Source organism: Podarcis tiliguerta (genome assembly GCF_965153285.1).
Source record: "Podarcis tiliguerta genome assembly, chromosome: 16".
NCBI classification, from domain to species: Eukaryota; Metazoa; Chordata; class Lepidosauria; order Squamata; family Lacertidae; genus Podarcis; species Podarcis tiliguerta.
In genome coordinates, this window is record NC_139549.1 from 11,136,270 (window position 1) to 11,163,604 (window position 27,335).

At 47.4% G+C, this 27,335-nt stretch overlaps 1 protein-coding gene and 1 long non-coding RNA gene across 4 annotated transcripts; one reads left to right on the forward strand and one right to left on the reverse strand.

Moving 5' to 3' along the window:
• Positions 1 to 710: 710 nt before the first annotated feature.
• RAB1B (RAB1B, member RAS oncogene family) lies at positions 711 to 15,613 on the forward strand. The gene is made up of 6 exons (XM_083418676.1): positions 711 to 1,007; positions 7,945 to 8,017; positions 10,384 to 10,479; positions 10,702 to 10,797; positions 11,580 to 11,711; positions 13,694 to 15,613. Exons 1-6 carry the CDS (start codon positions 994 to 996, stop codon positions 13,886 to 13,888), a joined length of 606 nt encoding a protein of 201 aa, XP_083274802.1. The 5' UTR covers positions 711 to 993; the 3' UTR covers positions 13,889 to 15,613.
• LOC310667054 lies at positions 11,761 to 26,306 on the reverse strand. Of its 3 annotated transcripts, none has more exons than XR_014506151.1 (4): positions 26,217 to 26,306; positions 24,395 to 24,514; positions 21,740 to 21,841; positions 11,761 to 12,651 (listed from the first exon to the last, which is right to left on the reverse strand). It is a non-coding gene; the product is annotated as an uncharacterized lncRNA (long non-coding RNA). The 3 variants fall into 3 exon arrangements; XR_014506153.1 differs by lacking the exon at positions 11,761 to 12,651 and adding an exon at positions 22,780 to 22,831 and having other exon boundaries at positions 20,963 to 21,841; XR_014506152.1 differs by lacking the exon at positions 11,761 to 12,651 and having other exon boundaries at positions 20,963 to 21,841.
• Positions 26,307 to 27,335: the final 1,029 nt, after the last annotated feature.

Sequence of the window (27,335 nt, forward strand, 5' to 3'; positions counted from 1 at the left end):
TTCATACCACAAAAATAACAACATATTGAACGTGACAAAATCACTTGGTGACCGGCAGTGGGACAAATTGCCAAGGGCACTTCTGGATAGCAACTCTGCAGAGATTCAAAGCAGAGCTCTCTCTCTTGACACCCATCTATCAGTGATATTTAAGGATAATTAAATCAGTTCTACCCCAATGCACAAGCTAGATGAGTCACAGATGATCCCTCCAACTGAAAGGGTTCTAGTGGATGAAAATAAACTGTTATAACAAGGAGAGTAGACTGCAGATGCAGCAGAGTCAGTATACAGCATATAACTAGACAGCAATTATTGCAAAAAATCAAAAGGCCAGTGCAGCCCAATGTCTGAATTATTTTACATGTACTGTACTGGAGCAGAGATTGTTTGTCTACCAACACCCCCATTTTTTAATTTTGATAACTGCATGCCTGTATTTGTTATATTTTCCAGTTCCAGAAATGTATGAGTAGACATTCTTAGTACTGCGTTTGTAAGGTCAAATAATTTCAACTCTGCACTCCCAGAAAGAGAGCCTGCAGCACTTTTGCTCAGTTGAGCGTTGCAGCGCGAACTACATCTCCCAGACACCTTTGCGCAGGCAAGGGGCGAGTCTAGGTCACGCGGTGTGAAAGCCGACCCGAGGCGGGGCGTGCGCGAGAGGGAGGCTGACGTAGGATGTGAACGGCCTAGAACTCCCTTTCCCACAATGCCTCGCGTGGCCAGGAAGGCGATGGGTGGGGCTGCGGGAGCAAAAGCGCCTCGAAAACTCCTCTGGAGAGCGGGAGGGGGAGGAAAAGACTACATCTCCCGGCGTGCTCTACGCGCTGGCTCCTGCGCGGTGAGAAGTCGCACCTGAGGGAAAGAGGGGAGGAGGGAGCGGCCGCCATCTTGCGTGAGGGAGAGACCGGACCAGCTTAGCCAGGAAGGAAGGAAGGAGGGAGGGAAGCAGCTAGTCAGCCGCCGACCCACCACCGCGGAGGAGCCGCCATGAACCCCGAGTAGTGAGTGTTTCTCTGCTGGGCCTGGCCGGAGGGAGGGGGCGGACTGGCTTCTACTTTGGGGAAGGGGAGGGGCTGAAGTTCCGGGCTCTCTTCTTCCTTCCCCCCCATATGAGGCCTAGATAGACTCCCTCCCCCGGTTCTCCTAAGGGCGCCGGTGACAGTCGGTGTCGAGTGGGGGAGAAGAGGCTGAATATGTAGACATATAATATATACATATATACACACACAAATACGCATGCACATACACCTTAGCCCATTCCTTATAGGTGTGGGGAGTAGTATACATATAACTGGTTGGAGGGAACGACTGAAACTCGACTCTTGTGCCAGCCCCTTCCTCTCCCATGAACTGTTTAGCCTCGTTGCGCTATGGTGCATTGGTGGCTTTTTATGTCTGTCCCCAACTTCCCACTATGTGTCTCCTGCTAGTCTTCTTCACCCCACATTGGTCTTGTGCCATTCTTCCTCTTGCCCCCAAATTGCCCACTTGCCTTGTCTGTCTTTCCCTAACTTTCTGCTGTGTTTTCCCGCAACCACTCCTCTGCCTCCGCCCTCCCCTTGCAACTACTTGCCTCTTGTGCTATTATTCCCACCCCCAGTGTTCATTTCGTTTTTACACACCTGCATACCACACTGTTTCGCTTATAATGCATTTAGTTCACTTGTTTCGTGAAATATCTAAAACAATGTGTGCAGTTAAGAAAAGAGAGATTTAGCCTGTTTTTAAGGACTAAGTCTTCACAGGGTGTTTGAAAGCAGATAGTGTTTCCTTAGGATGTACGATAGACAAACAGATGGTGGAAGAGGAAGATGAAAGGTCGATTCACTGATTACGTGAGGCATACATAAATGTTATATACAGGTGTACCTGTGTGTGTGTGTGTATAAAGCAGGGATGGGGAATCTGGCCCTCCAGATTTTGCTGGACTACAACTCCCATCACCCCTGGCCATTGACGATGCAGGCTGCTGGGAGTTGGAGTCTAATAACATCTGGAGGGCTGTAGGATCCCTACCCCATATAAAGTTAAGCTTCTGTGTTTGTCCTCATTCACCCTTACTTGAAAGTTGACTGTTTTACTCAGTGACACTTGCTTCCAAGTAAAGAAGCATAGAATCAGGATGTAAATTCCTGTGTCTATCTCACTTTCTGTTCAGTGGAATAGTCTTTGAGTTCATATAAACATCTTCCAACTCCATCATGTGCTCCCACTATATTGTCATGTGTTTTTTACTTTGTACAGGAAAGTATCCACCCAATCAGGTGAGTAGTTGTTTACAAATCTGCTGTTAGATCCTCCTATATTATATACCTGCCCACTTAAGTGACCACTTGCCACATTATGTGGTTTCTGACCTAGGAAGTCTTATGCCACAGTGAACAATTAAGGTCTTTAAGGTGCTGCAAGATGCTTTGTGTTTGCTGGAGTTTGTCTTCTGTAGAAGCTATTTAGGTGGCCTGGCCTAACTTCTGTAGTTGACACTGTTCATCTGACCACATTCATTGAGGCCTTGCAAGGTTATCCCAAAGTTGTTTCTGGTAACTTTTCCTGCTGTGTAAATAGTCCTACAGCCTGGTAGAAAAGAGCGGGGGGCTTTTACAAGTAAAGTTCATGAGCAAGCAAGCAAGCAGCGATTTGGGCATTACGGTAACTCAAACTCCTGCTTCTTTCAAACTGTTAAGAACTTGAAACAAGTTTTGTTAAACTGAGGTAGTTTGTAAAAACAGTAATTTCAAACTGTTTACCAAGTAAGCACAGGTATCTGAGTGCATCTGTATTCCCATCTGCTCAGAATGGGAGATCCCCTTAACACACTACTTTGTGTGTGCAGAGGCACTGGCTTGAAAGCTATTCTTTTATGGGCTAGCATAATCACATTTCAAACCCATCTGTCTGTTTTAGCTAGTCCTACGCAGAGCAGACCCATTGGCATTACTGTATATGACCAAGGATGGACACAAGAACTTACATAGAACATAAGAAGCTGCCTTATAAGCTAGCTCAGATCATTTGTCCACCCAGCTCAATTTTGTCCATGCTGACTGGCAGCGGCTCTTCAGACTGGTCTTTCCCATGCAGCCTAGGATCTTTTGCATGCAAAGCATGTACTTAACTATTGAGCCACATCCCTTTAAGACTCTGAGTAGAATATGCTGTTGTTTAATTCCCAGATGTCAAGTAGTTGGGCTTTTAGTCACAGAGTGTGAAGGGAAAGCACTATGCAGGTGCTCAAAGGCACACTTTCTTGGAGATACAGAGTTCTGGCCATTGTATGTAGCACGGGAGACTAATGAATCTCAAAATGGGCTCATGAAATCTTCGGGCCCGGCCATAGTGGGCCTGAGGCCACTATAAGTTCTGGGACCTTTGGTCCTTTCTGCTGCATCACTGGCTAGTTCTGACTTGTAAAGAATTACTTGCCTCATGTTCTGTAGAGAGTAAATAATGCTTCCATGAAATCAACCAGGAGATCATTGGTTTTACATTCATTCCAGGGATCGGGAGCCTGTAGCCTATCAGCCCCAACCAATGGTTAGGGTTGAAAAGAATTGTAGCTCAGCAACATCTGGAGTGCCACAGGTTCCCCGCATATGTTTTATTCTAAGCTCTTGGTTTTCCAGTGTGGGCAAGCAGGCTAGAACAGCCTTCTTTGGGCCAGTTTCTTCTGTGGGCTTCGTTTACAAAGGATTAACAGCTACCCATCAGGATGATCTGCTGCACCTTTTGGGAATGGCTACTCTGAGCCATCTCCAGAAACATTCACCCTCATTATCCAGGGTTGACTGTGGTTGTCATAGCCTCTGCAGAGGCTACTGTAGCTTGTCGGGTCAGCTTTGGTACCTTTGGTTTAAAAAACAAGAGTTTCTTCTCTATCATCTCTTACTTAGCTGGTCATAAATGCCGTTACCATTGAGGTGATGTGTTAGCAAAGTTACAACCGGTAGTGGCTGCAGACTCAGTGGCCAGACTTTGTTTCATTGGCGCCTAGGACAGCAGTATCTTTTCTGAGTGCTGAGCCCAGGCTATATAGTTTACTCTGGTGGAGAGCTAACATAGCATAGTGGCTAAGAAACTGAGCTGTGGAAACAAGAAGTTCCCAATTCAAATCTTGCCTCTTCTGTTAACTCATTAGGGGCAAGCTAAGACACTCTCAGCCTTCCAGCTGCAATGTGGGGAATCATAATATTGATCTACCTTACAGGACTGATGTATACATTACTGATAAGATGTCTGTGTAGCACTTTGCTACATGCTAATCATCACATTAAGTGCTTGGCTGCACAAATCCAGAAAGCATCAGTTCTGCTGGTAAACCTGCATTACAACAGGAACCTATTGGGTTGCTCGACCCTTAGGTCTGTAAACATTTATTGTGGATGGCACCTTAAGAACCATAGTGGTGGTTTTGGCTTTGTACAGACCTATTTCTTAAATAGGTAGAGGTTTCTAGCCTTGAAAGGATGTTGGTTACGTCCTATAGAGGTCTGGTGTTCTGAAGCAAAGGGGTGTAGTTTTAAAATAAGGAGAAAGGAGAAATCATCTTTGGTCTTGCAGGGGGAGATAAGTGTATATAAAGTGTCAACAAGATCGTTGGGTTGTTATAACTACTCTGAAAAACAATCTTGAGGTCTCTTTTAAATTCAAGGGTCTTCTTTCACGGGAAGTGTTCAAAGAAATGACCTGAAGATCATGTGCCATCCTTTCCTGGCAGAATGGATTTGCTGTCTGGCTGCCCTTAACTTTTTAGGACACCTTGGTCTTCACAGTTCAAGTTTGTTGACTGCCTCTTTAGCAGCTGCTGACTCCCCTGCCCTGGTAGCTGTGAGTTGGCTGGGGAAAAACAGATGCGTTCTAGGTTGTGGTGCAATCTGGCAAATAGATCAGAAGCATGTGATCTGGGTCAGATGCCTTTAATCTGAATTTAGGTTCAACAGAATTGGGGCTACCTCTAGCTCAGGCTAAAACCTTTTGAAGTCTGTTTTGCAGTTGTTTGTCCCTTTGGGCCCAGGGCTTGTATATAATATCTTGCCCTTCCTTTCTCAAACCTGCAATGAGTGAGGAACAGCTGGGAATTGGTGGCATTCCTAAGGTCACCTGAGTCCATGACTGAGGCTTGGGACTTTAGATTTTATTGGCATGCATTTGCTTTGTGAATAGCATTGCCTCCCCCACCCCCCAAGATTAGGGATAGTCCCTTCCCTCTGTGCTTAATCAGGAAAAGTGCCAGCACACCATCTCGTGACTCGCCTGCTTCCTGTCACCTCTCCCGCACACTAGTCAAACACTCCAATTAAGAAACTTCCTTCCTTCTGACTGTTGGCTATACTTACAGTTTGGTACATGGGAGAGAACAGCCTGATAGTCAAGTGCCCTGTTGTGCTTTTGGGTACGGGGATCCTTGGCAGCAGTGCTGGTGGTGTGGCAAAGGGGTGGTGTTGTGAAACAGATTCCAGAAGGTTTCTGTGGTAGTCCCCTGAGCTGCAACTTCAGATGAGTTGGGGGGTAATGGGAAGTGATTCTGGGGCTTTTCAGAACAGGAACGATGTAAGACAAAGGGCCTGAGTAAGACAGTGGAACTGTCTCCCTCTGTGGACTCTCCTTCATTGGGGGTTTTTAAGCAGAGGTTTCATGGTCATCTGTCATGGATGCTAGATGTCCCGTTCCAACTCTACAATTCTCTGATTCTAAGGCCCAGCAACTCAGCTGGGAGCATGATGGTGCTTAGATATATTACGCACTCTTCATCACAACGTCCCAGGGCAGGCCACAACAATGTAAAATACAACATTGAAAACAGTTTTAAAACAATTTACAAGCACAACAGGTGTGGGTCCTAAAATATCTATCTCTCAAATGCAAAAAGGCCAGGCATCATCAACCTACAAATGAAAGATGTATAGTGATGGTGCTAGATGTGTCTCTCTGTGGAGGGAGTTCTGCCGCTTCGGGGCTCCCAGGTCATCCCTATCCTGAGCTTCTGAGGGCAGAGGATCTACTCTTAATACCCCCTCTGCTGATCTTCACAGCTGAGAAGGTCTGTATGGAAGGAAGCAATCTTTCATATATTTGGGGCCCAAGTTGGTTTAAACACTAGCATGAGCACCTCCCAAAGATGGCCATTCTTAATTGTTATGGAGGCTTAACAGTATTGTTTTTGAAAAGGATGACGATAAGGTGGTGGAAGTTGTGTTGTAAAACCTCTAGGCTAGCATCTTCTAACCTGGTGCCCTCCAGACATTTTGGACCACAACTCCCATCAGCCCCAGCCAGCACATTGTAGTCCAACATTTATGGAGGGCACCAGGTTAGAGGAGGCTGCTCCAGGTGGCAGAAGTTAGCCATGATTTAAAATTGAGCCTGTCTTTGAAACACTGGTTAAAGCTAACCATGGTTAGAGTTGATGTCGCTGTAGGTTAGCTCTGACAAAAGTGAAGCAAGGCAGGGATAAATTTTCACTAGGGTGTGTGGGGAGGAGAGTGCATGAATCACTGACTCACTCCCTGTTGCTTAACCATGAGTAAGAGATTGAGAGAATTATGCTTCTACTGGGCCTTACTGTCCCTAGTGCCAGTTAACCATACTGATTCATAGGAATTATTAGACAAAGTGCCAGAAGTCCACTGCTGCATTTGTCACTGGCGACTGCATCTTTTAATTGGGCAAGGGGCTGTACCCCTCTTGTCGAATCTGGAAAAGGGAAGGAGATGCTCACCTTGAAGTTCAGTCTCTCAGAAAGTAGTGAAACTTTTTACTGCTTTTTTAGTGCCTCCACCACAACCCATCCTTGTCAAACCAGATGTGGTGGCCTACAACTCCCATCATCCCTGACCACTGTCTATGCTGGCTGGGGCTGATGGGGGTTGGAGTACACAGGCTCCCTGCCCTGTTCTAAGCACTGCTGAAGCTAGCATTATAAGCCCCCCCCCTCCCAGGTCCTCCAATACTCACTGGAAAATTGTAGCAGAGACCTTATCCCACACCTTGGGATAAGGGCAGGGCTGGGTCTCTGGTGAGTGCCGAGGCCAAGCAACATTTCTAAAACCCAGCAGAGTACATAATCATGGCGTATACACAGAGCCCTACCCTATGACTTTCCAAGGAAGTATCTGCTTTCGATGAGTAGTGCATTGTGACAGTTCCTACAAAGATGATTTATTTGGATAGTGAAGTCAGACCTGAACAATCAAACAGAACATTCAAACATTGCTCAAGGCTTGTGCATACACAGCAAACTCATCCAAATGATAACCTTGTCAAAGAAACAAATGTGGTGGGGTATTTAATGCAATTTGCTGCATGTTAAATACATGTTTCACTTTGTGTAGAGGTGCTCCTTTACAGAATACCTGCCGGCCACAGATAATCTGGGGTTTAGCCATATCTCAGTGCTAGAGCATCTGCTTCTTATGCAGAAAGTCCCTGGTCTAATCCCAGACATCTCTAGATAGTGCTGGGAACATTCCCTTGCCTGAAAGTTTGGAGACCTGTCTCCAGGCAGTGTAGATGCTGCTGAGCCAAGTGGACCAGTGGCATGACTTGGTATAAGACAGATTTCAATTTCCTGTTGGTGAGCTGGGACATGAGCTTGAACAGTGAGGAGGCTGATTAATTGGGGGCGGACGGGCAGTACCACTTGGGACCTAATGGTTTCTGCTCTGGCCTGCTCTGGCTCCTGATTTCTTCAGTAGATAACAATCAAGATGTTTTTGTACCTCCCTTGAGCAATTTCACAAGAGAACTTGGATTTCTGGGGCAGCCAGATCCTGTGCTATATTACTGTAATATTCAGAATACTCAAGCTTAGTATAAGAATGTCCTCACTGCCGAGTCAGGTACTGTGTCTGGAGAGGAAACAAATTAGCCCAGATGATGATGATGAGCGATACTTTTTCTATCCATACAAAACTTGTTTGTTCTCCTCTTTCTATTTTCCAGTGACTACCTGTTCAAACTGCTTCTGATTGGTGACTCCGGTGTGGGGAAGTCATGTCTCTTATTGCGGTTTGCTGTAAGTATTTACTCTTGCCCTAAGTGGCAACCTTTCTTCCTAGCCTGGGGAGCAAATGCAACCCTCCAGGGCTCCTTGTCTGGTCTTTGGCATGCTCCCCAGGCCACACCCCCTCCTCCAGACCACATCCTCCTTGAGGCAGCTGCCTCAAGTGGCGGAATCCATGTGGTGGCACTATGGGTGCAGCATGAGTGCCTTGCCTACTGCTGGTGGAGAAGCTGCAAGAAACAAGGAGAAGAGGCAGCGGCTTCTGGCAAGATCTTGTGGACCTCTCAAAATGCACCTGGCGTGTGGTGAATTTCAAATGCTGCATTTTGGGAGGTCCACAAGATCTTGCCAGAAGCCGCTGCCTCTTCTCCTTGTTTCTCCAGTGCTGGTGCCCCACCATGGGAGAAGAGTTGTGCTGACTACCACAGCTTCCAACAAGATCTCACAAGAGCCCTGCAAGATCTCACTGGAAGCCGTAGCTTCACCAGCAGTGCATTTTGCACCTGGCTACTGGCCACTTGCGACCAAGTGAAGATGCCCAGGCACCAGGATGGCGCCTGACATCTCCTCCATCTGAAGATGCATGCCTGGGGATCCTTGGATCTTGCCTGTTTTCACGCACATCATGTAGAATTCTATCCATGATATTCTATCCATGATATTTTATCTACACAATTTGTATTGAATAATATGACTTTCAAGCCCTCTGGCCTCAAAATGGCAACTAGACATTCCATTTTGGGGACTGTACCCCTGACTTAAGGAGCCACTTAGTTCCTAGCTTATATATCTGAGTTTGAACCCCGGTAAGTGAGACTTCAGCAGGGGCAGTAGTAGGAGTTGAGGACGCCTTCCTGTTTCACCTCAGGTGGTGAAATGGGATGGGCCACCCCTGACTCTGCACATCCCTCTTTCTTTTCTGGATGAAGGCTACTCTGCTCACTTTTGCCTTTCTCCCCACCCATCACTGGCATGTCGCCCTCAAAAGCTTTACCAGAAGGGAATGCAGTCCTCAGGGTGAAGGGGTTTCCCCAACCCTTGTCCTAGCCTATTGTTAGTGAGCCTAAGAGAAAGCAACTGATTGGAGCCGCCTCTTGGTGATGAGTTTTCTTAAAGCTTGTCAGTAGATTTGAGCCAACTGAAGAGGCACAAGACCTGTGACTAATCCCCTTGGAATCTCTTATCTCACCCCCCCTCTTAACATACACAAAAATACAACATTCATTGTGAGGAAGCTTTGTTTTCTCTGTTTGCCCCTCAGGATGAGCAGCTGTAGCAATACAGTTTTTAAATTTTTCTGGTCTTTAGGAAATCCCTTTTCCATTCCAACATGTCTGCCAAGGAAGCCTAGTTTGCAGTGTAGAGAGTTTTGCTAAATGCATTGCTCACATGAGCTGAGCACAGATTAAGAAACAGACTCCCCCCACAACCGAGTAGTTGTCATGAGCCTAAAAATTCTGAGTATTATTTATTAAATTTCTATCCCACCCTTCCTGCCAAAGAAGCACAGGGTGGCAAACATCAAACAGTTTAAACAATGCAATTTAAAATAAAATAACCTATTTAAAACATTTGAAAAATTATCTAAAAACATTTAAAGGCAATCACAATGGTACTACTACCAGTAAGAGATCTCCCATTTTTGGGTGCTGTATTAGACATACCGCCTTGCCTGCAGGCTTACAGTCAGAAGGTAGAAACAAAACAAGAGGTGGAGGAGGAGAATCAAACTGGGGAAAGCCAGGATGAATAGCCATTGCACTGGAGTTGGGTGGCAGTTTCAGTACTAGCTGCCTGCAGCCCTCCCCAGCCTTCAGACTCAGACACTGAGTGTCGAAAGCCACAAGAAAACCTTTATTAACTTGTGATGTTCTTGCTGCTGAACTTATTCCCATTGAGAAACCCTAATGGGACCTTGAAGAACCTCTGAACTTGGAACAGTCCTGGGGCGAGGAATCATTGGTCTAGACTGCGTAGGAAGACAAGGGGAAAGTTGGTTTTGGTGGATTCCTTCCCTTCTGTTGTGTAATGTGTGGTTTATACAGTGGTCTCACACTACAGTTGTTCCTTGCCAGTTGGCATTCTAGGCATATGCCAGCCTTCCCCAACCCTGGGCCCTTCAGATGTTTTGGATTACAACAACTCCCAATAACCCCATCCAGCATGGATGCGCTGGCTGAGGTTGGTTGGATATGAATGCCGTTACCGAAAATGTACACTGCTTTTGTTTCATGTGTGTTTGGAAATCTTGAATGTTAGAATTGTTGGCAGCATTTTGATACACCTTTCCCTCACCCAACAAAAGAGAATTGAGAACAGGAACAATGACTTCTGTCTGCAACTTCTTCTTATTGTTGATGAAACACTCTCTTTCCTAGGATGACACCTACACAGAAAGCTACATTAGCACCATTGGGGTGGACTTCAAAATCCGCACCATCGAGTTGGATGGCAAAACTATCAAGCTGCAAATTGTGAGTCTGTAAATCTCAAAAGTGGTTTCAAAAGTGTCTTTAAATGAGTTCTTGGATGTGGGAACTAATCCCAGAATTCTGGATTGTTCATTGATTCCTCTGTGGAGAAGATGAATCACATTCCTATAGCTCTGTCTAAAGGTTTTGCAAGATCCAGTTTCATCCATGGGTTGTAATCTAATGGTGCTGAGTCACAACTGTTATCATCTCTTCCCTCTCCAGTGGGACACGGCCGGGCAGGAACGGTTTCGAACCATCACCTCCAGTTACTACCGAGGGGCACATGGAATAATTGTGGTGTATGACGTAACGGATCAGGTAGAGTAATGGCTGCATTGTGGTGGTTAGAGCAGAAGTGGGAGATGGGTTGGGGGAAGATGAAAAAATCTGTGTGTGTCTGTTTAGGGTATCCAGCTCTGGGGGTGAGGAGGAACAGTGGGAAAGAGGGACCATGAGTGTAAAAGGCAATCACCCACCTCATTTCTACAGAAGATGGTCTATGGCTGACATCTGTTCAGAAGGGTGGACCAAATGCTCCCATTTCCAGATGTTATGTTGGTAGCGGTGTCTTGAATCAAAAGGCAGCTGTATCTAACTAGAGACCATGAGGAGCAATTATCTCTCTATCCCCAATTAACAGGTGCAGTTCAAATTGTAATGTCAAAACACCCAAAAGGATGAAAGCAGGACAGTTAACTGGAGTGAGTGAGCAAAGCTCCATTCCGGCACATTTTTACCTCTCTTATTGATGTATTTTGTGGATTGATGCATGGGTTGGATCCAATGATGTCCTACTTGGAGTAGACCCATTGAAATGAATGGACCTAAGTTTGTTCTCTGAACAGGACTAAAGTTGCCTACAACCCTAGGGCCATAATTTCGGAGAGCTCAGAATTTCCTAAGTTCTCCTTAAGGCTGAAGTTCTTGGGGGTCTGAGTTTTGTATTAAGTATTTCGTGAGATTCTTTCCATTGATGAAGCTGTCTAGTCTGCCTGCAGTCCTTTCCAGTGCCAAGGGATAATCAGGTTGATGGCCAGGCTTGGAAGTCTGAGCTCTGCTGCCTCTCATCCTCTTCCCTCTTGTGGGCTCCCACCTTTCAGGAATCCTACAACAACGTGAAGCAGTGGCTTCAGGAAATTGAGCGCTACGCCAGTGAAAATGTCAACAAGCTTCTCGTGGGCAACAAGTGCGACTTGACCACAAAAAAAGTGGTGGACTACACAACTGCCAAGGTGAGCCGCTGAAGGCAAGGCAGATGCCAGTGGCTGGGAAGAATAGCAAGTTGGAGGAGTTGCTCTTGTGCTTTAGGGCTTCTCACAGGCATCTGGTTGGCCACTGTTAAAAAAGGTAAAGGTAAAGGGCCAGTCGTGTCCGACTCTAGGGTTGTGCGCCCATCTCACTTAAGAGGCCAGGGGCCAGCGCTGTCCAGAGACACTTCCGGGTCATGTGGCCAGCGTGACGAAGCTGCTCTGGTGAGCCAGCACCAGCGCAGCACACGGAAACGCCGTTTACCTTCCCGCTATAAAGCGGTACCTATTTATCTACTTGCACTTAGGGGTGCTTTCGAACTGCTAGGTGGGCAGGAGCTGGGACCGAACGACGGGAGCTCACCCCACCGCGGGGATTCGAACCGCCGACCATACGATCGGCAAGTCCTAGGCACTGAGGTTTTACCCACAGCGCCACCCGCGTCCCTAGTTAAAAAAGGACACTGCACTAAATGAACCACAGACCTGATCTAACAGCCAGGCTCTTCTTATGCTCTTCAGGCTTTTCTTAGGTTCTTCAGGCAGGCGCAAGCAAACCCTGCAAATCAGCAACCTTTTCCCTCTCATCCTCAAGGCAGGAAGTGGGGCAACATTCGCTCCCTGTCAACCTTCTGGAGGCCATATACCAATGGTGGGTGGGACCAGAGGCAAAAATGGCTGGAGCAGCAAATGTAAATTTTCATTTGGCAAGTTCTATTCTGCACAAGTTCATACACTCTCCCTCCTTTATCCTCAATCCAAACAAGTGTGATCAGAGTTTGACATAATTCCAGCCAGGCAAAAGCACTCCCTGAAGATGTGGGAGGAGTGTAGCCTAGGGAGAATTCAGTGGTCCAGGTAGATGGCCTGGAGAGGCACATTTGACTCCAGGCCTGAAGTTCCCCACTGCATCATAAGGCCTGGTCTGCATGTGACAGAGTACAATGTTGTTGAAAGGACTTCAGCATAACCCTGCAGACAGCTTAGGCACAAATAGTCTTTAACAAAAAACAAAACACCTAGCAGCCGTTTAGTGGGGGGAAATGTTTTTAAAAACACATAATTCTTTATAGGCTTGGCTCTTGCATGTAACACTTCAGCGAAGGAAGGCAGAGCAATTCAGTTCAAACGCCCCATTGTAAACAGCTGTCCTGGATCAGCAAATTAATTATTCTTTACTTTTGCCTTTCAGATGCTCCGAATAGAGGCAGTGTTCTGTTTATTTTAGCTTTTCAAACTATATGGTACAGACAGGTGTCTAGATCATATCTTTGAATGTCAGAGTGCCTTGGGAACCTCCTGGCCCTTCTCTGGAACATCTGCTTTTATTTGCTTGCATCAGGGATAGCCAACATTGTGCTCTCCAGACTGTAGCACATCAGCCCTAGTGAGCAAGGCTAAGGATGGTGGGAGTTGTAGTATAGCGATATATCGATGGCACCGTGTTGGCTACTGCTGATTTACATTATTTATTTCCCACACCTTCAACCTAAAGCCAGTGTTGGTATGGTGGTTAGAGTGTTGGATTAGGACCTGGGAGAGCAGGGTTCAAATCCCTGCTCGGCAAAACATGCTCAGCCTAACCTGCCCCAAAGGGTTGTTGTGAGGATAAGACGAGGAGGAAGAGAAGCATGTACACTACCTGAATCTCCTTGGAGGAAAAGGGGGATATAACTGTAACAAAGAAATGTCCAAGGGCAGCTAACAATAATAGTAAGAAGCAAAGTACATTGTAATATTATTATTAATAATAATAGTATAAAAACAGCAAATTAAAGCAACAAATTGAAGGAGAATGTGGAGAAAGGCCTCAGGCAACAATCTCAGTGTACAGGTGGATTGATTATGGGAGATGGTTCAGCTGCTGGCCTTGCAGTTGAGGTCCTGCAAGGAGCCTCTGACCTATGTAATAAAACCTGGGACTCTTTGCTCCTTCCTAACCTTCCCTCTCTCTTTTCTTTGGGCAGGAATTTGCAGACTCGCTTGGGATCCCCTTCCTGGAGACCAGCGCCAAGAATGCCACCAATGTGGAGCAGTCGTTCATGACTATGGCGGCTGAGATCAAGAAACGCATGGGCCCGGGTGCCACGGCTGGCGGCGACAGACCCAACCTGAAAATTGACAGCACTCCGGTCAAACAAGGAGGCGGCGGCTGCTGCTGAGGAGGAGGGACATGAGGATAGCGTGGGTGGGGGGGCGGGGGGCAGCCTGGGGGGCAGGCTGTGGGGAGAGGGGGCCTGCCCTTCCCCTTCTGGTCCAGCTCCACCTCCTGCTTCTTTTTCTTCTCCGAAGGTGGCTTTCCCGGATGATACCTCGCCGGAGGGGGACGGGACCTCCCTCCCCTTCCAGCTCAGCTGCTCCAAGTGCTGTTGAGTATCCTCGGCCTGTTTATTTTGGTTTTGGGGTTTTGTTTTGTTTTGTCACTTAACTCTGTAGGGGATTTTGTGTGGGAGGGGTATTGGGGTTGCGGGAGGCAGTGGGTTGGGCTGAGGGTGGGCTCTGTACAAGTTGCAAGCTTCCCTACAACAGGGGGAAGTGGGGGGTGATGACATGCTCGTCTGCCTTGGGGCCCCCCTTCCCCCTCCGCCCCCCCCCCAAGGTAGGCAAGGCCTGGGCAATGGTTCTCTTTGCTGGTTTCGTTACGCTGCCCTCCCTTCTCTTCCCCCACCTCCAAAACTGTGTTTCTAATCTGGGGCAGAGCGTTGGTTATCTTCCGCTTCAGTCTCCCTTTGCTTCCTGCCCCATGAGTCTTTGGACTTTGCTAGGGCAAGCCTGAGTTCCTGTGTCCTGTCCTTCTTACTGGCATTTGACTGGTTTGTCAGCAGGCAGGGTTTAGCTGGCAAAGGGCTGAAGTGTCTGTGCATCTCCCCTCCCCCTTGTCTCCAGGCCCCATTTGGACAAGATGCTGTGTGGCCCACCGCACTCATTCCCCTGCATGTAGCAACTGCTTTCTTTTTCTGCCGGGGGCGGGGGCTTGGTGTCCCTTGCTTCTTTGCCATTTTTTCTACCACCACATCCTTTCCGCCCCGGCCACTCCTAAAACCTTTCCTCTCAGGGCACCCTGTCTCACAGCTCCTCGCTTTCCTAGCTGTCTTCTCCCTGCTGTGCCCCGTTTTTCCCAGCCTGCTCTAGGAACAGACATCCTGCTGGCCTCTAGCGGGAGGAGAAATGTGTAATATGGCCTCCCTCCATCACTAGCGCTGCTGCTGCTGCTGCTTCCCCTCGCCCAAGTGGCAGGTGGTTTATTGATCTAATTTAATCCTTCCTCAAGACTGAACTACTGGGAGGAAGGCAGGTGGGTCGCGGGGGGCTTCCCAGCTCCTGCATTCCACAGTCGATGAATGTATCTTTTGGACAGCTGGGCAAACTCTGTGAGTCTGCTTCAGGTGTGGTCTGAGCAGGACCCCGCTCACCTATGGCCATCTTGGCATGCTTTGGCCCTGATCTTCCTCCCACGCCACCCATTGATTCCCTTGTTGATATTGCAGGTCCGTGTAGCCAAACCCTATTCTTTTCCACCCACCCATCTTCCTTCCCTGGATCATGACCAAACCAAGGCCCATCCGTCCCCCCCCTGTCGCCCCCACTACCCCGGGTTTTGGGCTCTGGCTCCCAAGAATGCTGTATCGTCTTTTTTTTTTTTTTAGCACCAGGAAGCTGCATTTTCCATATTGCTTCACTACTACATTCATCCCATTGTCTTTCCCCTTCCCCCACTTTATTTAAGGAACGTCAGGGACCCCGCTGGGCCAGGAAGTGGGTGGAAGGTGGTTTTGTTCGTCAGCTTCTTCTTTTTCCACAAGTGAAATTAAAAAAACACAAATGAGAGGAAAAGAGAAAAAAATCCAATAAAACATAACCAGCCTCTGCAAAATGAGGGATTTTCAGGCTTGGCTGTGTAGTCCTTATCTTCCTTCCTGCAAGGGATTCAAAAGGGTTGAGCTGTGCTTACGGATTGTTGGGGTGGTGGTGTGTTTGCACTCTTGAAATGTTGCTCCCAAGGAGTGGTGGATGTTAATGGTCTTAACTCCCACAGCTATGCTGGTAACCCCAGGCATCTCCTCTTCTTTCCTTTCCCTGCCCTGATGAAAAGCCATCAACTGAATTTTAAAAAATGTCGCCATCTCATTTCTGGCAAGTGTCAGCTGAAAGAGCGTGCCAGACAAGAGTCTTGTGTCCCTTTCTTGGTTCAATCAGGAAAAATCAGGTTCCTTTGGGTCTTCAACATCTTATTGAGGAGAGCAAACTGTGGGTGGGAACGTGTCTTTGCATCCTGTTGGGCTCCCTATGGCAAGATTTGCCTTCCAGCTGAGAGCCACTAGTTTTTAATGTTCATTTTTAGCTTGGTGTAGCCAGTGCCGAGTCTGCTTTTGTGCCTCATCCTGGCTGGTAAAATCAGCCTCCATCTGTGACTTTATTGTGCAAGGCAGAGTTGATACTCCAGGGTGGGGCTCGGGTACTCTTTCTTTCATGATTCCACAGAACTGCTGAAAAGCAGAACGCAGGAAGCCTGATTGTGCAAGATGGATTAGGCAAACACTTCCAGGTTATCTGTAGATTTGTGGCTTTTGCTAACAAAACCCGGTTATCTTTTTAACTGTGGCTCGGGCTGACTGTGCTGGCTGCTGGCCTTTCATGAAGTGGGATTCAGAGAGCTCAGGTTCTCACTGCCCATTCTCCAGATCGCACCCTAGAATTGCTGTAGCCAATGTGGTATAACGGACTTAGGGGCAGGGAAGACTTCAAAGCTATGTCAAACCTGTGTGTGTGAATGAGAGAAAAATGGTAGGCTTCCCCCACCCCTGCTCCACACAGTGCCATCCAGAAGCCCTGGACCACAACTCTTATTGACACCAATGGTTATGCTGGCTGGGGCTGATGAGATCCGCAGTCCAAAACATCTGGAGCACACCAGCCTAGGAAAGGATGAAGTAGACTGTTTCTGGTTATGTGGGCCACGGATGTGGCTGTCGGAACACACTGGGAACCTCCAGCCACTTGTCAAGCTCCTTGATCATGCAGCCATCAATGAAATTTAGGCAGTGGTCTCCTGTTACCTGCTGGTGCTTCTTGTTGAAGAGCTCAGCCTGCAGTGGGCAGGAGAAGTGGTTCCTCCAGTCTCCAGCAATGCCTTTCCTCGTGAACGGGCTTGTATCGATCATCTCATGAGGGATGCGTGTACCATTCACGAACCTGCAATGCCTCCAGGTGGAATCCAGGAAGGCACCTAGTCATGCTGCACAGTCCTCCAGGCCCTCATGTAGCTCATCATAGCTGGCATTGGAAACCTCCAGCTCCTCCTTGCAGCTGAGTCAGACTTTGGTGTCCTCAAACCAGGAGCCATAACGCTCTGTGCCATCCAAGTAGCTGAGGAGAATCTCATGGAAGCAGCCAGGGTGATGGAAGAAATTGGCCATGCTTAGAACTGAGAGGACGACATGGCAACGCCTTCAGGGTTTCTGACCAAGTGGATCACCTTGGGCTTGGATTTCTTCAGGGACGATGTTGGACACCCCTAGACTAGGCAACAATTGCACCATATCAGCCTTCATCGGAGTGCTGTTGTTGAACTACCCTTAAATCCAAAATAGTTTATCGCACATGCCTTCAGTTAGAGGGAGCTGTAGTTTGTTACGGGTGCTAGGAACTTAGCTCTGTGGGAGGTAAAGTTCCCAGGGTTCTTTGGGGGAAGCATGTGGTGGTGGAGGCAACCAAAGCCTTTAGGGTACCACAAAGCTCTTAATGTATTATTACAGATTTAGGGGTAACAGAGTTTAGGGATGCGAGGGCACTCATAACTGCTAAGAGTTAGTGAATGTCAGAAATTAGTAAAATGGTAGAATTTAGATACTGTTTGGGATACTGAAAGGGAAAATACAGGCTGCAGCAGTTCTCCTGAAATGGGCCACACAGATAAGTTCCTGGGTTTGCGCAAATGAGCCTTGCTAGGCTAGCTAAATGCAGTCATTGAGAAACAATGGAGAGTCAGGTACTGGGTTATTAAGGGCCATTGGCAATGCAAAAAGCTACCCTTCCCTCCTGCTCTGAGGAGTGGACAGAGACAGTAGATTTGGGTGGTTGCCCAACATGATGGGGGGCAGCGGCATGGTGCCACACAGGAAAAATGTGCCCCTTTTAAAACAGAGAGGCTGCTTAGCAAGTGTTCTTGGGAAGGAGAAGGAGGTGCCAGAGCTCCAGGCAGAGGCCAGGTGGGGCAGAACCATATTGGCAGGCTGGGGAAAAGGCATGGAAATGGTGTGCAGGATGCCATGAGCTCCAATGCTGTGCTGTTGTGGGGAACAAGCCCCCCCTCCCATGCTGTGAACTCTTTACCTAGATCCAGGTGTACAGAGGTGTAAAACCATATACAGTGGTACCTTGAATTACATACGCTTCAGGTTACAGACTCTGCTAACCCAGAAATAGTACCTCAGGTTAAGAACTTCGCTTCATGATGAGAACAGAAATCGTGCTCCGGCAGCACAGCAGCAGCAGGAGGCCCCCATTAGCTAAAGTGGTGCTTCAGGTTAAGAACAGTTTCAGGTTAAGTACGGATCTCCAGAACGAATTAAGTACTTAACCTGAGGTACCACTGTATCTTAAAATGCTACAGTCTCTTATGTGCCTGAATTCCTAACGGAAACAGGACCCTGAGTAAGTGCCTGGAACCCCCTGGAAATTTGCTACCGTTCAGCAGCGACTGGGCTGATGTGCAACCTTTGTAACAATATATAGGCTTTGTACACAGTGGCATTAAAAGCACATTTGAAACAAAGACTTTCCCCCATAGAATTATTGGCACTGTAATTTTCTCCTCCCAGAGTTACAATTCCTAGTAACGCTTAATAAACTACAGCGCCCAGAATTCTTTGAGGGGGACGGGAATGTACTTTAAAGGTACAGTGTGTACACAGCCTTAGTTGTCCTAAGCTGTCCCCAAAGGAGCCACTAGAGGGTGCCGACCCACCAGCAACGTTTTCCAACCAAATCTTAATTGCCCCATTGTGAACCCAATTTGTTCTCGGGTAGGAAACAAAGCTGAATATGGGAGAGAATAAGAATTTGCTTTGCTCAGCAACCTCCAGCCTGCCCGACCTGTGCCAGGGTGGCTCGGAACAGCCGGCGAGGGACTGGGCCACCGCGGAACAGGCTGTTTCTGCTGCCTATGGTAGTGTGAATGATCTATATGCTATTGTCCTGTTTCTCCCCAAGTCTCTATTTTAAGCCCTCAGCCGGCAAGTATTAAGGTCAGTTCAAGGCAATGGGAGCAGACTCAGCAAAGCATTTCTACACAGGGGAAAAGAAGAAGAAGAAGAAGAAGAGTTTGGATTTGATATCCCGCCTTTCACTCCCTTTAAGGAGTCTCAAAGCGGCTAACACTATGTTTTCTGTACCCTCAAAACACACCATACCCTGCAAGGCAAAACCTTCTAGAGGAATTACAGCAAAACTAATTAAAAGTTTTGTAGCAGCTTAAAAAATAACAGATACTTATGATGGCGAAAGCTTATGTAGCAGTTTGCATAAAGGGTTACCCTCGTTTAGCAGGTATATAAATACTTGTTGTTATTTATTTACTGCCCTTCACCCTAAGGTCCCAGAGCAGGTTACAGCATTAAAAACAACATTTAGAACAACTTTCATGATGGTCCAATGACATTGCAATATAACAGAATACCAAACCAGAAAAACTACTGTATGGAAAGTTTGACTGTAGCATAATATGAAAATCCTCTGTTACAGATTATAACTATGCCAGCTAATTCTAAACAAGTAGCTGGACATTTGTTAGAAAGAATATTATGTAGCTGCCTTCTTTACCTTGAGCAATCAGGCAGTGATGGAGGGCATAGTGGTAAATTTTGAATTGCAGGTGCTTATTCTGGGAGCCCATACAGTCATTATTAGGATGAGAACAACTGCAGTCCTATGAATAGCTTCTTAGGAGTGTTGGTTAGTTCTGACTGAATGGGTTCAGCTTATGAAGCAGGCATCTTTTAAAGATCTTCATCCCACTGAAATGCAAATAGGCATTATTATCTAAACTGCTGGCATGAAGCTGGAACCTCATCAAAGGAAAGGAAAGAAGTGTCTAGCCTCTTGTTTCCCTCTATTTTAATCTGTTACGAATTTGAAAGCTTTGTTAACACTTTACTCACTTGCCAGAACAAGAAAAGTTATTTAACACTGCCAGTGCTTCAACCAGCAGGTGACATCATTTACTCCTGCTCTGGGGTGGGGAGAAGTAATCCCAGAGCTGTGAGTGCCAGTGCTTATGTATCTGCATAACGTTCCAGAGCATTGGCTGTAAAAAATAAAAAAGTAAAGGTGCTACGAGAGTCCCAGCAGATTTTCCATGAAATAAGTGAAGCTGCTATGGATGTTAATGGCAACAAAGCTAGAAAGATTGAAAGCAATACAACTACTGCTGTTATCAACAGGCACAGTGCTTATCAGGGCTGGGGAACCTTTGGCTCTGAAAGTGTTGCTGCACAACATCTCCTGGGCATGAGAAGTGCTTTGAACACTTGAGAGAAGAATACAGATGGGAAGCATGATATTCTTTACAGCAAGCGTAGCCAATGTAGTGCCCGTTATGGTAGAGGGAAGTGGGGGGCAGATGGGGCTGGGAAGGTAGCCCATCTAGGAAAAGGAAAACTCTGACTCTTGCGATATATCTTTGGGAGAAGAAAAGGCTAAGGCAGTTGTTTTCAACCAGTGTGCCGTGGCACCCTGGAGTGCCTTGAATGATGGTCAGGGGTGCCACAGGCAATACTGGCCTCTGTCCCTTTCCCCCTCCCTCTTCTGATGCCCTCTCAGATGTGCCTCCCCAAGGCTTGCACAGCTCTTTGTTGCAGTGACCCTGGCTACAAGCTCCACAAGTGAATAGGGCTTCTGGGGCTGGGCAGGGGGTGCTGGCTGCCAGAAGGTGAGGCAGCCTCGGAGTAAGCAAGCAGGCAAGGGAGCCCAGCCAGCCAGCCAGTCCTCCAGCCCTTGCTGTTGGGAAAGGACAGTGTGAGGCACGTGAAGTGTAGGTGGGTTCCCACAAGGCAAGACACAATCATAACAGCAAGAACCTTTCTTGAACTACATAACTGGGAAACAGGCAAAGCAACCGCTTATATACATTTCTAAAAGCTTGGGCCACTCCCACTCACAATGTGATTGGCTGTCTAAACTTCCAAGCTGCAAATCACGACTCAGAGTTCAAGGACCAATGGAAGAGGATTGGACATCATGTATTGAATCAGGAGCTCAGAATCCTTAGTCCAGACTCTAGCTCAGACAAACACAGACCACTGAAGACATAACACCACATCTCTTTGGGGTGAGGTAAGATCAGAGATCAGGGGCGGCAGCAGCAGCAGCAGCAGCAGCTGCTGCCCGGAGGACTCCCAATAAGAGGGGAGAGGAGAGGAGACTGAGGAAACTCGACAAGGGAAGGGTGTTCAAAAAAGGACGAGAGACTGCCAGCATTGCAGGCAAGGAGTGACATACCTGGGCTCCTGAGCCCCACAGGGGTGCTGCAGGAAGAATGTAGTTAGTCAAGGGAGCCGTGGACTCAAAAAGGTTGAAAACCTCTGGGCTAAGGAGTAAACCCTACAAAAACCAGAGTCCCTAAGATGGTAGGTCATGCCTGCCGCCTTCCTCCTCCTCCTTAGTCTTAGTGTTGCCCCTTGTATTGCTCAGCGAAGAGGAGGATGTGAGCAATGCTAGAATTAGCTGGCTCTGCCTGTCCTTGGCTCTGGCTCCACCTGCTTTGGGGCTCCCTGCCTTCTGCCCCACAAGTCCCCATGACACATCAGCCACCATTGTTTACATTGGATGCATCCGCACGAACTTGGCTGCATGAACAAAGCCTGTGAGATTATAAAGGTTGCAAAGTCGAGGATTTCAGTTGCCTGGGCAACCTAAACCGAGCCTCCTCTCCCCCAACCCCATCGCTTTTCGGTTAGTGACATGGTCTTAAAGCCAGGATCACACAGCGACTGCTGTTTCCCTAAGGTTCTTACCTCACTTTGGCACTCTGGGCAGGGAGGAAGGGGCTGGTGGGTGGATCTCGATGTTGTTCTTGCATCGTGTAATCCAAGAGATGGGATTAGTTCCTTTAAAACCTGCGTGAAAGAACGGCTCAAAATTGAATTAACAATACTGAGGGATTTGGGGGAAGGGGGGGGGGAGCCCCAATGTGTTTCTGACAAATTGAACAACAACAACAAGTAGACAAAGCCTCCAGCATACAAAGCCCAGATTCCAGGGATTTGCATGGGGTTTAGAGCCGATGTTTTTGTAAGGTATGTTATGTGCCGAAAACCGCATCTTCTTGTGTGTGCCCTACCCCACCTCCCTGGCCTGTCAACTGATTAGGGCATTTTTTTGGCTGACTTAATTTGGATCACTTGGATCAATCAGTTAATAAAGCTAAATGCACATGTGTACCACCCAAACCAATATATATATATATCAGTGCTGTTGTTATTGTGATGAAACATTTGCAATATCTGAACCCACACATGCAGAAAATCTGAATCCATTTCTAATCCTTTAAAAGAGGGAGATACTATTGTTATTATTTAAGTTTCCACCTGGTCCTTCCTCCTGAAGGAGTCCAGGGCAGCAAACACACAAACACCTTCAAAACAATCCCAGTACTGTACAGATGCAGACTGGGAAAGGTCTTATCTTAAAAGGCTTGTTAAAGGGTCTTCAGCAGCTGCTGTAATGGCAAGAGAGACCATAATTAATGGGAGGGAGATCCAAAGGGGTAGCTACCCCACAACACAGGCCCAATTCCTATATCAAAAGATGATATCTGCCAGAGGCCCTCTCCTGCTGCACACAGTGATTGTTTGGGTATATAATCTTTCAGGTATCCTGGTCCCAAACAGTAAAGGTAGCTTTTTGATATAATTGAGCGCTGCAAGGCTGGCTTAAGTGTTGATATGGCTGGGTATTTTGTTTTTCAAAGCAGGTTTCTAGTCCTCAGGAACGCTGAGGTTCCAGTTGCGAAGGCAGAAGTCCGAGCAAGGTTTGCTGTAAAGGAGCAACTTGCTGAAGGAGAGAGGCCATGGGGTCTTGTCCAAAGGTTCTCTAGAAACCTGGTACTGGGAAGAAGTGTGAGAAGGTACAAGCGAACTGAAGAAGCTGCTGCACATTAGTGTAGGGCAGGGGTGGCCAACTCCCAAGAGACTGTGATCTACTCACAGAGTTAAAAACTGACAGTGATCTACCCCCTCTTTTGGGGTTCAGGTCAAAGTTGTTGAGCTTCTTTTAGGAGGGAGGGAGGGCTTTTTTTAGGGGAGCCAAAGTTGTTGGGCTTCTTTGGGGGGAGCCAGTGATCAACCAGTGATCTACCACAGATGTCTAGTGATCTACCAGTAGATCACGATCTACCTGTTGGACGTGCCTGCTGTAGGGGACAGTCCTCTTGCATTACCATTTCCCATTCTTTTTGACTGTAACACACCAGAACCAAAATGGCCTCCCTGAAATAAGCTTCATTGCCATTAATTAAAATGTGACGATAGCATCACCCTGGTTCTGAGGCAGGTGGCTGGAATGGTCAAGATAGGATTGGGAGACCTGGGTTCAAATCCCCACTCAGCCACAAAGCTCATTGGGTGATCCCAGGCCAGGCACCAACTCTCTGCCTAATCTACCTCACAAGACTGTTGGGAAGATTGAAGGGTAAAAGATGTGGGTATGGAGAGAACAACCTTGAGCTCTTTGGAAGAAAGATGGGGTATAAAATCGAGAAAGAGGGAAAGGATTTGCTGAATTAGCTAATATGAACTAGAATACAAAAAAGGGAGGTGTGAGGAAGTCGAGGAAACAAGTAAATGAAAGATAAAGATATGGAATTCGGATGTGTTTTTAAATGTTTTTGTTTTTTCTTGTTGTTTTGATGTACTGTTTTTTCTTTCTATTTTTGATGTATTGTTTGTTAAATGTTTTTATTGCTTTTTTTCCTCTCATACTTACTTTCTGTAACTATAGTAAAGGTAAAGGTACCCCTGCCCATACGGGCCAGTCTTGACAGACTCTAGGGTTGTGCGCCCATCTCACTCAAGAGGCCGGGGGCCAGCGCTGTCCGGAGACACTTCCGGGTCACGTGGCCAGCGTGACATCGCTGCTCTGGCGAGCCAGAGCCGCACATGGAAACACCGTTTACCTTCCCGCTAGTAAGCGGTCCCTATTTATCTACTTGCACCCGGGAGTGCTTTCGAACTGCTAGGTTGGCAGGCGCTGGGACCGAACAACGGGAGTGGACCCCGCCACGGGGATTCGAACCGCCAACCTTTCGATCGGCAAGCCCTAGGCGCTGAGGCTTTTACCCACAGCGCCACCCGCGTCCCCTAGTCTGTAACTATAAAACTTCTAATAAATATTATTAAAAGAAAGAAAGAAAGATGGGGTATAAATGGAATAAAGAATTGCATCTTGAAGGAGCCCTCAGTTATTATAACATTTATATCCCCACCTTTCATTCAAGGTGCTCAAGGTGGTATACATGGCTCGCCCTTCCCCATGTTATCCTCACAACAACCCTGTGAGGTAATTTAGGCTGAAGTACAGTGAATGGCCCACAATCATGGGCTGGATGCAGATTTAAACCCTGGTCAAAGTTGGGCTTGTGAGTCCAGCGCTCTAACCGCTATACCACATACCTCTTAAGGCTGCCTCCATTTTAAAAAGTTGTGATTTGGAATTTTAAACTGCGGTAGGACAAGACTTTTGTCTTTTGTTTAGAATGGAATATGAACGTTCAGGAAGGAGCCTGGCATATCCTTGAGGAAAGAGAGAGACACACAGGCACACATATTCCAATCACAACTTAAATGAATAAAATATTCATTATTGTGTGTAACTACCCACTGATTCATTGGAGCAATAATCTTAATTAGAATACCATGCATTATTGAAGTTCTGTTGAAGGAGGGGGGGGGGGATGCGCAAACACTCAGACACTACCACCCCATTAAAAAAAACCACAAATCTCCAAAAAGGGATCCAACAGCTTGCTTTGGCAGCTCCTGTTGACAACTGATCGATGCTTCTGACAGAATAGAACATTTTGTCAGATTTCATCAGCATGTGAGGAAAGAAGCTCTGAATGTGTGTATTAAGAGCCGTCTGTCTTTTTTAAGAGTTATGGGGGGGAGGACACACTGAGAGACAGACACAGTGACCAGGGCTGCGGACACTCCATATACTGAACACACATTATTTCCTCCTGACAATCCCGGGAACTGTAGTTTACCCCTAAATAAGCTACCATCCCCACTGGTTGTGCTGCCTGGGGCTGGTGGGAGTTTTAGTCCAACAGCATCCAGTCAGCATCATGTTGGCTGCCCTTGTACCTTACAGAAGAGACTTCTATGTAGGAATTCTTGAATAAAACACGCCGTGTACCTATTTTAGGAGTACATATTTGCTGGCTTAAAAATTTGTTGACTAAAAAAAAGGGTTCTCATAACATATTTCGGTCCTAACATTCCTCTCACACACTGCGCTTCTGTCAATCAGTCGCACCACTTTCCCTCCCTCCCTCCCTGCCAGCCACAACACTGTCTCCCTCATGTTTTTACACAAGTGTGCCCATGCACACCAAAATGGAGCTGCCCTGGCCTCCCATTCGGCTCCTTTTTCCTTCACACGGAGACTCCGTGCGATTCTTAAACACACCCCTCTCTTGTTTTCCACGCCAACCCTTGTCTGTTCACACGTTCTGCCTGTGGTGAAGGCACTGAGTGTGTGTGTGTGTGTGTGTGTGTGTGTGTGTGAGAGAGAGAGAGAGAGAGAGAGAGAGAGAGAGAGATTGCAAGTGAAAGAAAGAACTGCATACATAAGAGAGAGACGAAAGAAACAACTGCATACATGAGAGAGACGTTGCGAGGAAACCGTGAATATGAGGGAGCTACTGAAAATACGGGTGAGAGGCAGGAGGAGACATAGGAATGGATTTGGGCGGGAAAGAGAAGAATGAGGTGTGAGGAAGAGCCTGGTACATCATAGCACAAGCACACTCCTTCCTCACATTTCCCTTTCATGTTTTCCCCCTCATAATCCACACTCCTACACAAGCCTTTCCCATTCACTCTTTCCTGACAGGATATGTGCCCCATTCTCCCCTGTCTGTCTGACACACACATACACACACAATGCATTTAAAACACAGACAGAATCCTCCGAACAGCAGTTTGTTCCTCACAGAACTACAATTCCCAGCACCCTTAGCGAACAACAGTTCCCAGTTTATTTGGTGACGAGGAGCCATGTGCTTTAAGGTATGGCGTGTAGGCAAGCCAGTTGCCCCGTCTCTCTCCTCTATGCAAGCACAAGCCCCTCATGCATCCACACAGTCCTTCCTCCCCCCTCTCATTTTTGTATCATGCATTTATCATCCAGATTTGTTAGCCACTACATAAAACTTTCCGGGGCTCCGAGCAATAAATGGGGAAGTGCGGATTCCAACGAAGTTCTACTCACAAGCAGTGCCACTGAAATGAATGGGCCTAAATGAGCAGTGTGCTTTTATTCCAAAGTGGCTACACTTAAGTAGATGTAACATGATGGGCTCAATGTCTGCATGTGTACACGGTGTCATGCCCCCCCCCCCAATATGGACAACCACGACCTCTTTCACACTCGCTTCCACACACTGGCGCGCAACCACATTCCCTTCGATGTTTTCACACGCGCCTGTATGCAGCGCACGCTAAGCCACGCCCCCTTTCAGGCATCCAGAGCCACGCCTCCTCCGACTCACATTTGACGCCCACGATCGCCGACAGCCACGCCCCCTTTTCACAGGCGCGCACACTCTGCAGGCTCGCCCCCTTTGAACGCAGCACCGCAGCCATAACATCTCCTTTTACGCATCATTTATTATTATTACCCAAGGTCCCAGGGCGGGTTACAGTATAAAACACAACATTAAAAGAACTTTGAAAAGCGGGTCCTATACTGTATATCTCTCTCTATGCATGTATAGTGTCGAAGGGTAATGGGAAAACCCCTTTAATACCTCCACGCTACTGTATGAAATCCTTTACCCCCAGTGTAAAGGTGTAGTGGTTAAGGAGCTGGGCTGGGACGCCAGGGACCAGGGTTCAAAACCCCTGGGACTTAACTTCCGAGTAGACACCGCTAGGATTGCACTGTAGACCCCATATTACAGATCTCATTTTATTGATTGATTGATTGATTGATTGATTGCATATCCTACCTTCCTTTCCCCATTCACCCCTCCAAGGTGCTCAAGGCTGGCTTGGCACGTGGTTCTTCTCCCATCCCGCCCCTCCATCTCATTTAATCCCCACAACAGCCCTGTGAGGTAGGAGGGCAGGGCAGGGTTCAAGATGGCTGAGGAGGGCGGGGGACCCCAACCCTGTTCTCTCCGCGGTCCTCCCGCAATGCTCTAGTGCCAAGAAAATCTGGTGGGGGAAGTAAGCCCTGTCCCGCACCATCAACCACACGACACGGCACACACACGCGCGCGCCACTTGAATGGCAATGCTCAACTATTTTATTGGGGAGACCCCGGCCCCTAGGAGTTGGCTCTAACCACTGCACCACCGCTGCCTTATTCCGACTGGAGCCCCACGA